Source organism: Echinococcus granulosus (genome assembly GCF_000524195.1).
Source record: "Echinococcus granulosus chromosome Unknown EG_S00185, whole genome shotgun sequence".
Lineage (NCBI taxonomy): Eukaryota > Metazoa > Platyhelminthes > Cestoda > Cyclophyllidea > Taeniidae > Echinococcus > Echinococcus granulosus.
In genome coordinates this window covers 47,874-56,351 of record NW_020170565.1, presented here as the reverse complement: position 1 = coordinate 56,351, position 8,478 = coordinate 47,874, and the positions used below count along the sequence as shown (strand labels likewise).

General features: G+C 42.1%; 2 protein-coding genes across 2 annotated transcripts in view; one reads left to right on the top strand and one right to left on the bottom strand. All coding sequences in view use genetic code 11, as the record gives it.

The window, feature by feature from the left end:
* Nucleotides 1-343: 343 nt before the first annotated feature.
* EGR_10038 (hypothetical protein) lies at nt 344-1,628 on the top strand (the record flags this gene model as incomplete). The annotated part of the gene is made up of 3 exons (XM_024499287.1): nt 344-508; nt 550-642; nt 1,383-1,628. The coding sequence occupies 3 exons, from the start codon at nt 344-346 to the stop codon at nt 1,626-1,628; spliced, it is 504 nt and encodes a 167-aa protein (XP_024346297.1).
* Nucleotides 1,629-6,117: 4,489 nt separating this feature from the next.
* The window catches only part of EGR_10037 (NEDD8-conjugating enzyme Ubc12), a gene marked incomplete at both ends in the record, with an annotated part of 3,314 nt that continues 953 nt past the window's right edge, over nt 6,118-8,478 (bottom strand). Inside the window, 5 exons of the mRNA XM_024499286.1 lie at nt 6,118-6,291; nt 6,351-6,632; nt 6,928-7,660; nt 7,709-8,058; nt 8,144-8,474. Of these exons, the coding sequence (XP_024346296.1) occupies nt 6,118-6,291; nt 6,351-6,632; nt 6,928-7,660; nt 7,709-8,058; nt 8,144-8,474 (1,870 nt within the window). The remainder of the gene's footprint in view (nt 6,292-6,350; nt 6,633-6,927; nt 7,661-7,708; nt 8,059-8,143; nt 8,475-8,478) is intronic.

Here is an 8,478-nt window from a genome sequence, read left to right as displayed (position 1 = left end):
AATCACCATTTCAGGTTGAAAATGGAGTCTCACTTGCATGTCTTAAAACATTTCTTATTTGGCACATCCTTTCTATAGCTGAGGCCATGCGTCAGTACTGATGAAGGCGGTGCACCACTTCATGGACTACGCCGTCTTCGACTGCTTTAGTATTTCCTCTGGAGTAGTCCATGGTCCTCCCCAGCCGTCCACAAGGACGGTGCGTGTGCTCACTGATATTCTGGTCAGTAAACGTAGTTTTCCACCAAAGATTGTCCGTCCTAGGATGAGGAAGGTTTAAAGGAGGCGGGAGAAGCAGTGGGAAACATAGACAAACTGGACTAGAAAGGGGTCGAAGTAATTGATGTTTCGACTAATAGATCAACTTTTGGGTAATCTGCATGGCGGAAAATATGTTTCTGTCATACAACTCGTCACGAAAGCATCTTCTAGTACAATCCATTTCCACTTTAATGCAAACCCAACATTTTGTTTGCAAGCATTCTGCTACGGCTGCGGATGCGTGAATGTGTTACACCTCCATGCACAGTTTTCCCTTTCATGTGATAGAATCTTGTGGTAGTTGGCCAGGGATTTTCCTCATTGCCGCGTGTTGGGCTTGGAATTATTATCCTTAAAAAACCAACAATTTTATACTTAGAAGTTTGAAATTTTATTCTGCTACATATCAAAGCTTCGTAACAGCTATGGGGATCCCTACAGCAAAAGTGGTTAATTCATGCAGATAATTAAAATGCCGAATTTCGTATAAGCACCTCTACCTACTGCATTGCATGGACAGAAACGGTACATTTGCCATTACCACAGCGTTTTTTGGACAGTCAAATAACAACTATTAGATAAATGTGTAATGCTCTGATGAAATTCCAGATGAATACAAAAATTACCAAGACTGCAAAGAAGCTTACAGTCAACAAGAAGTCTGCATGCGTGCAGAAGCCGGATCAAGGTCGCAGAGAAAACTTTACCATCGTCCCATCAATTCTGGTGATGGATGCCTGGCTGTCATTGGAGGCGTCACTTGTCCTTTACAGCTACTGCACGTCCTTCATAAATGTGCGTCAGGTAGCTGAAAAGTAATCTGGATGTGGAAAGGCTTGCCAGGTCAATGAAAAGAGACATTTGCATTGGACCAGGTTTTCTTTAGGCCCTACTCTACACTTGTAAACCACTGTTACCATGTCAGTATCCTCAACGATACTGTCAACGCAACGCGACACCAGAATAATGGAAGCTAAAACATGTCGATCACATCTAATTATGCAATGGAAGATTGGTAGCTGAACCACACCCAAGCCGAGAATTTTCAACACTGAACAGTTCAGAAATAAACTATATTGAAACGTTAAGACAAAATAATTTGTTGAATGAATTGAATGTAGGTGAATCGAATGAGCAGCCATTTGCGTGATATAGATTGCATTGACATGGAACCAGTAGAATCCACCAAAATAACTCTGTCGAGGAACCGTCCAATGGTTAATAGACGTTGCTACCATAACTCCGAGCAACAGGCGATTCTGGTTGGCAGAAGTGACAACATATTCACTGGTTCAGCAGCACAAAGCTCTTATGGATTTTGGAAACATGGTCATGCTACTTCAAATTTAAAAGTATACAATTACTAGTTACTTGACACAATTCCTCAAATATCTGCAATAAATAAAAATCAAATTACCCATGTGTTGCACAAACCGCAACAGAGTAATCTGCGCAATATTTGGTGAACATTTAATTGTACCATGTTGGCGATGCTTCAATGCCATGTGGACCCAATGAATTTTGCACAATGGATCCATCATAAACGCAGCCTTGGTACAGATATAGTTTCAGAGGTGCATTTTATTCTGCTGATTAAACAAATATCGAGTATTTGGAAGCTAAATGGGCATGCATGATGACATTATGTACCATAGATCAAGCAAATTATAAAGGCGCCCAAAATAAGCTGTCAAATTCTGCATCAGGCCCCATTTTGAAAACCTAAGATTAAAGTTTTATGGCACGAGAAGGAGAATGCGCAGTTTCTCCTTGTATGTGGGACTAATGCATTTTCAATGCACATGTACACAGAAGAGCAAGGGAAACATACGGAGTCATTTTTAGTAAATACAAGGATTAAGATTATCTATGCCATTATCTACGGTAAGGTTTGAAGTAGGCGCCCGTTGGCATTCCGGCATTGGAAAGCAAAATAAATCAAAATAAGAATTTAAAGTGTTCCTGCCATTTGACACAATAGAACTGGAAATAAAACTAACCACATATGTGAGGACCGATGTGGTATGCAGTACGTTGATGCATGAGACAATGCGATTTCAAGGTCACAGCCAGCCAATCAGCATGCAGTGACTTTTTGATTTGCCACATCATAAAACACTTTTCTAGCTGCTATTTCACCTCTGCGTGTACTAATAGATGGCCTTCTCCAGGCAGAGTGCGATAGCACTGGATCAACCAGCCAGGAAAGCCTTCCATCACATTTGCGTTTTCCACATTGGTGGCCCATTCGGATGGAGCTGTTGTGGAAAATTCCATGCCTAGTAGAAATTGGTTAAGAAGGCAACGCATGGCAGACCATAACAAGGCAAGGTAACAGTGAGTGAAATCTGAGCAGCAAAATGTCGACATGTCGATCTCAGTTAATAAATGACTGCCAGTTTTAAGGCAGGTTATGCACAATTAAAATGTTAAGGTGTTACAATTTATGCCAGCCACATCATCACTTCTGATGGGATGAACTGCATGGAAAACCTGTGGTATTTCAATGTAAGTAGTGGAAATACGAGTCACCTAAGCTTGCTTAGCAATTGATGGCAGTTTATGGCGGTCCATCGCTCCTGACTGCACACGATGTTTCGCAGACCTTCTGAGCATTAGTCCTCCCAGTTTGGGTGGAATGATTCTCCATCATAGTTTGACGCTTCAAGCCACTTTCACATCGTGCCGGAATGTGTTTAATTGACTGCCACTACAATCATGTACTAATGCGCATTTTATCATAAGATACTGTGAAGGCATGGACGCAAAAATTTGGCATGCGAGGATCATATTTGCGAATTATTTTAATTTCTTTAACAACCTGCTTTGCTCTTACACCGGCAAACATCTAAACTTTATGTTAAACGAAATGTCTTCCTTTTTTTCGGCCCAAAGAAAACACGTACATATAATTGTACGCACGAATGTAGAGTAGGCATGACATAAGTGCATAGCAGAAGTTTTAATCCCAATATAAGTCGCTAGAAAATTTGGCTATATGCTTATTTTTAAGTGCCTTTAGCATTTAGTAGTGAATATTTACTATCTGGAACCTGAACCCAGTGTCAAGTTGACGGCAGATTATAAAATTACGCTACATCAAAATTGTATGAAAGTAATGTCTTTATATAATGAATAGTATTGACTGTATGATGGGAACTCTGAAATTCACTAAAACTAAAGATGGTAGCTTAATTAGGCTTCGGTACTGCAGGGCAGTTTTGTTTGTAAATCTTCCAGTAAATCTAACTGGAACTAGCTCAAATAGACTACGGTGAGTGACTTGCACTTTCGGGCGTTGCTGGTTCCACACTCCATCAGTATGGTCTAAAATTTGCAGAGATAAAGTAGCATAATATGAGTATGTGATGAAATACGCGATAAATCTAACCTGTGCCCTCATATTTATTAAAATTTGGGCCTTTCAAGTCGCATTTATTGTGGTTTTGCTGGTTTTTCAAGTGGGTATTTTTAATCAAAGTTATTTGACGTCTTTAATTTGCCTTGTGGGCATTACATTTGCGGGGTCAGCAACGACACCCGAAATGGAAGTGGGGGCGACAAACTCCAAGGCGATGAGGTCACCACGATCAGTAGAGCTGTAAACTGCAGCTTAAACGTTAGATCTCCTTCCAATAAAAAAACAAACAATTTTAATAATACTTCCAAACAAAGGTATTCTAATTTCGTTAACAGAAAATTAGTGGTGAATGCAGTGCAAGCTATATGACATATTAGCTTGTTTTATGAATCTATGCGTAATTATGGTTTCAGTCTCGGTGCACTCCCATCACTGACACTCGAACCCTCATACTCATCCTACATGTCATTTAATGGCATAAATTTCTTTGCATAAAATACATTACAATGCCTTAATGCTTCAGTGAGCGAAAATTGAACTTGATATTTATCTGGATAGATGATTTTTCTTCTACACTTTTGCCCTTCAAGTAAAACAAATTTCTGCAGAAGCACTTGCATCCTGAACATGCTTTTATCGTGTAGAGACGACATTTGTGAGAGAAATTCTCGGACTTTGAAGAGGGACAAAGTTGACACGAAAGAAATGGAAAGATTTTTCAAGCTCATCGTTTTATTTGAGTAGTTTATTCGGGATTGACTAACCATCGCATCCCTTTCCTGGACAAAATTGCTTGTTTTATTCATTTAACCATCTAAGTGTTCGCTAGTAAATGCTAAGTGGGAGGACAGGTTCCATTTGGAAATATTTCCTTTCATTTAACTTTATTAGAAATATACAACTTGATCGTCGATTGCTTTTTAGTCATGAGTGCAATTGGAGGACAGGGAAAATAATTGTGTGTTCATAACTAACTGCGAAAATGCAACTTAGCGTCACAAACCTGCTAGTAGGCATCGAAAATTCATCATTGCACGAAAGCTTTCAGAGGGAGGGTTTTTGGTCTGTTTTCAAATTTCTAGTCCATATGACTCGTTCAGACTTCAGTGTAATGTTGTGGCCTTATTCTGGAGACCGTCAAACACTTAGGGAAAAATTGCAAAATTGATGTTGAGTTATTCACTTTTGTGTAAGTGCCGATGAAATCTGCCTCATTTTTGCGAAAGTGTTGATAAAATTAGCAAAATAATACCTTCATTTCGACACTGCTTCTTTTTGAAATTGCATCATACAATCCAGTTTCTGACAGTCTTCAGCAGAGTCAGAGCTTGAAAGCATTATTGGTTATGCCAGAAAGCACTGCTGGTTTTGCTCAAAGAAAATTGAAAACGCCTTGTATAGACTTGATAGCCAATATCTTCATTCATAAAACTAATGATTACTGCTGTCGACTGTTTACCACAAGAAGGCAATGTGCTTACGTCAGGCGTTGGAAAATAGAATTTGCTCCTATTAAGAAGAATTCAAAGAGGAACCAGTGAATATCTCTACTGTGGCAGCTGTGCTGTTTATTTTCATCACAAGTCCCAGCAGTGACCTGAGTTGTGCGCTCAAACTGTAAACCAACGGCATCTCATAAGGTCAACTTACCGGAATAACCTTTACTGAACGATAACGTACTTTGATGGGTGAGTTATCGTGATGTGGACATCACTGTGGCGAAGCCGACGTGGCATTGTCTAGTGTGACACCCCCACTATCACAGAGCATAAAAACAGCTTCTAACGCAGGTCAAGCGACTGATTGACCTCTTTGATTATCACCCCACTCAGCCCTCCGATCAATGTTAGAACAATTGGGAAATGTATGTTGAAATGTCCCAATTTTCCACCAGTCAGGCCACATGTTGGTGCGTTTCTTATGAGGGGTAGAGCAATTAACAGGGATACCATAAATGTTATGACAAGTCACATCATAGATGGTTTGCTTCATACCTTAGGTAAAAACCTTCCTTTACAGACTACTTTTATTGAGAAAACTCATTAATGCCGAATGTATTAAACAAAACGAGACAAATTTGATGAAATCATACGATATAACTTACAACGGGTACCAGTTGGTGAATTGAAAATACTTGTTACCACAACAAATGCCGCAATATCCTAAGGGGTGAGCAAATGTAAAGGAAGCCACTTTGACAAAAAAGCATTAGGCACAACCTGGCATTACTAAACTCTTCTAGTTGCAGCTAAAATGATGTTAACCACTTCCTTAGATACTCCCAAACCCACTCTGAAGCAGCAAAGCAAATCAAGGCCCATACTTATACAACTTTCGAGTAGCATAACAAAATTACTGTCAAAAATGCAAAATAGAGCGCGTTATCACCCCATGAAGAAACATACAGCCAAACACTGTGAAATCAACACAGATAAAAACTGATTTACCGACAAGAGAAAAAGGTGAGGTGCGATAAGGCAGAAGGAGGTGCAGCTTTAAATCTCGTCGAGGTCGGAGAAGGGGAAGAGATATCGCAGATGGTTATGACTGCCGTGGCCGTGGGCGAATGGCAGGTAGGACAGTCTGAGAGAGAGGGTGAGAAGGCGGCGAAGCAACCACAATGGCCAGAGGTCCACGAGAGGAGCCTGACCGCAGCCTAGGCTGAAAGGCTGCAGCAAGCACGCGGCCACGGGGGCACTGATGAGTGCCGGATGAAATCGCGACATACCGAGGGCCGCGTAGCTCTCCACTCGTGACAACCATGCCACCCAGTTGATTGCCAGGGTTGTGACGGCAAGGAATCGTAGACAGATGGTGTGGGGTAGGCACCGTCTCTTCCTTCGCATCCATCGAGCTCACTCTCCTGCAGCTCTTCCTCGACGGGACTGGGCACGCGGTAAAAGGGCGAGAGAGCGTTGAGCGGCGTCATCCAGAGAACACCAGTGAGCCGAGGACTGGGTAACTCACGGTACCGCATCAGATTGAGCAGAGGCGAAAGTGGCGAGAGTGCCTATACAAATACATAAGAAGCAAACTGCCTACATCACAGCCTAGTTGAACTGCACTTCACAAGTTCATGCCACTCAGTCTTGTTTGCAGTCAACTGAACAATGCACTACACTCAGTAGCGAGATCAAAAAGATACTTGGTTTGCCCCAAACTCTCAAAGTAACGCCCATTTAAACCAACGAGTATGAATCAGTGTTAAATTGATTCCATGTAATCGACAGATCCTGTCCTGATCATTAAAATGCCAAGATAATGAACAGAGAGTAGGGTAGATTTACTGTCATCAGTGGGCTTACCATGGGGTCGAGGAGAACGAGATTCTTCATGCCATGATTCTTGGCGCAAAAGTGACAAATATCCGACATCATTCGACCCAAACTGGCTCGCCATGGTGGAATTCGGATACCTGTCATTGAGAGGTCTACAATCTGCTGCGGAGCAAACCGAATGGACCATCGCGTACTGCGAAAAAACCACCTCCACACTGGAGCCAGACCACCATTAATAGATTTTCTTAAGTAATTGTATTCGGATCGACATTCCAAACAGTCTGTTATTAGGGGGTAGGGTACACACACGTCCTTGTAATTTGAAGATGAGACAGATGAAGATGGTTCTTTGCACTTCTTACCAGGCTCAATGGCATTAGTGTCTTGTTCTTCTGTGGGTGTGACTTCGCATTCCAAATTCATTTGACCCACATGATCGGAGATTTCACTTCGAGCATCTGACTGTGGCAGCATGACGTCAGATAATTCAGTGGTTACCTCGACAACATCTTCGTGATCCAAATAGCCGGAGTCAAAGAGATGCCCAATACCTTGACTTCCACTGTTATCGTCACTGTCTCCATCCAAAAAGCATGTGATGCTCCCTCTATGTCGTACGCTCTCAAAGTACAAACTACTGAACAGAGCATTTATTCCTCTACCATCCTGCGCTGACCAAGGACAAAAGTCCGCAGTCAACGTCCGTTTAACTGATTCGTCAATTTTGAACATATTGCCAAGGTCCAGATAAGAACCGTAGCTACTATGGGATTGGTAAGAATTTCCAGAATACTCGGATGCAGCGTACCAGGGACAATTACTGGATGTTTGTCGCGATTCTGGGTGAGACTGATACTCACGCAAGACATTGCCAATAAAGAGAGTGTTGTAATGTTCCCCCAATTCATTGCGATGATGATCAGTTCCCAGAAATTCAAAAAAGTAGAACAGAGTGTAACTATCTCTGCTGTGGTCATTGCTGGGATGCCAAATAAGAACCCGCTGTGATTCAACTTCAAACGGTGTCCAGCATCCTAGATAGGAACCCCGAAAAATGCTTTCCTGTTCAGGATCAAACAAGCAGCGAATTTTTGCAAAGGATGGCACGGTATCAGATGTGGCGTCTGAGGGTGCATAAATTGTCTCCAAGATGGGCAACTAAAGCAGTAAAATAATATTTTCTTACAAATTCTAAACACTTTGTCCTACAAATTTCCATGGCATTGTTAAGATCTGGACCAACCCTATTTTCTGAGTCAGTAGTATTGTCAGAACCATCAATTGCCTCATGGCCTTTCTGGTCCAATTCGTCTCTTTTCCCCACCGCGTCCTCAGCCTCCTCCAACTGCTCTTCTTCAGTGGGCAGACAACCGTTTTCACGAGCCCACTTGACCCACGCGGTGTTTGGCGGGAAGCGGCGTCCCTTGACTGGCAGACCAGCCAGCACACGCGTTGTCATCGTGGGCAGTTGTGCAGGATCATCGACTGTACCGAAGTCGTTGTTGGGCGAGTCAAAGGCGGGGTGGTCGATGAGATAGAGCACCGCCTTCACCAAATCTAGCAGATTGTAGCAGCTGT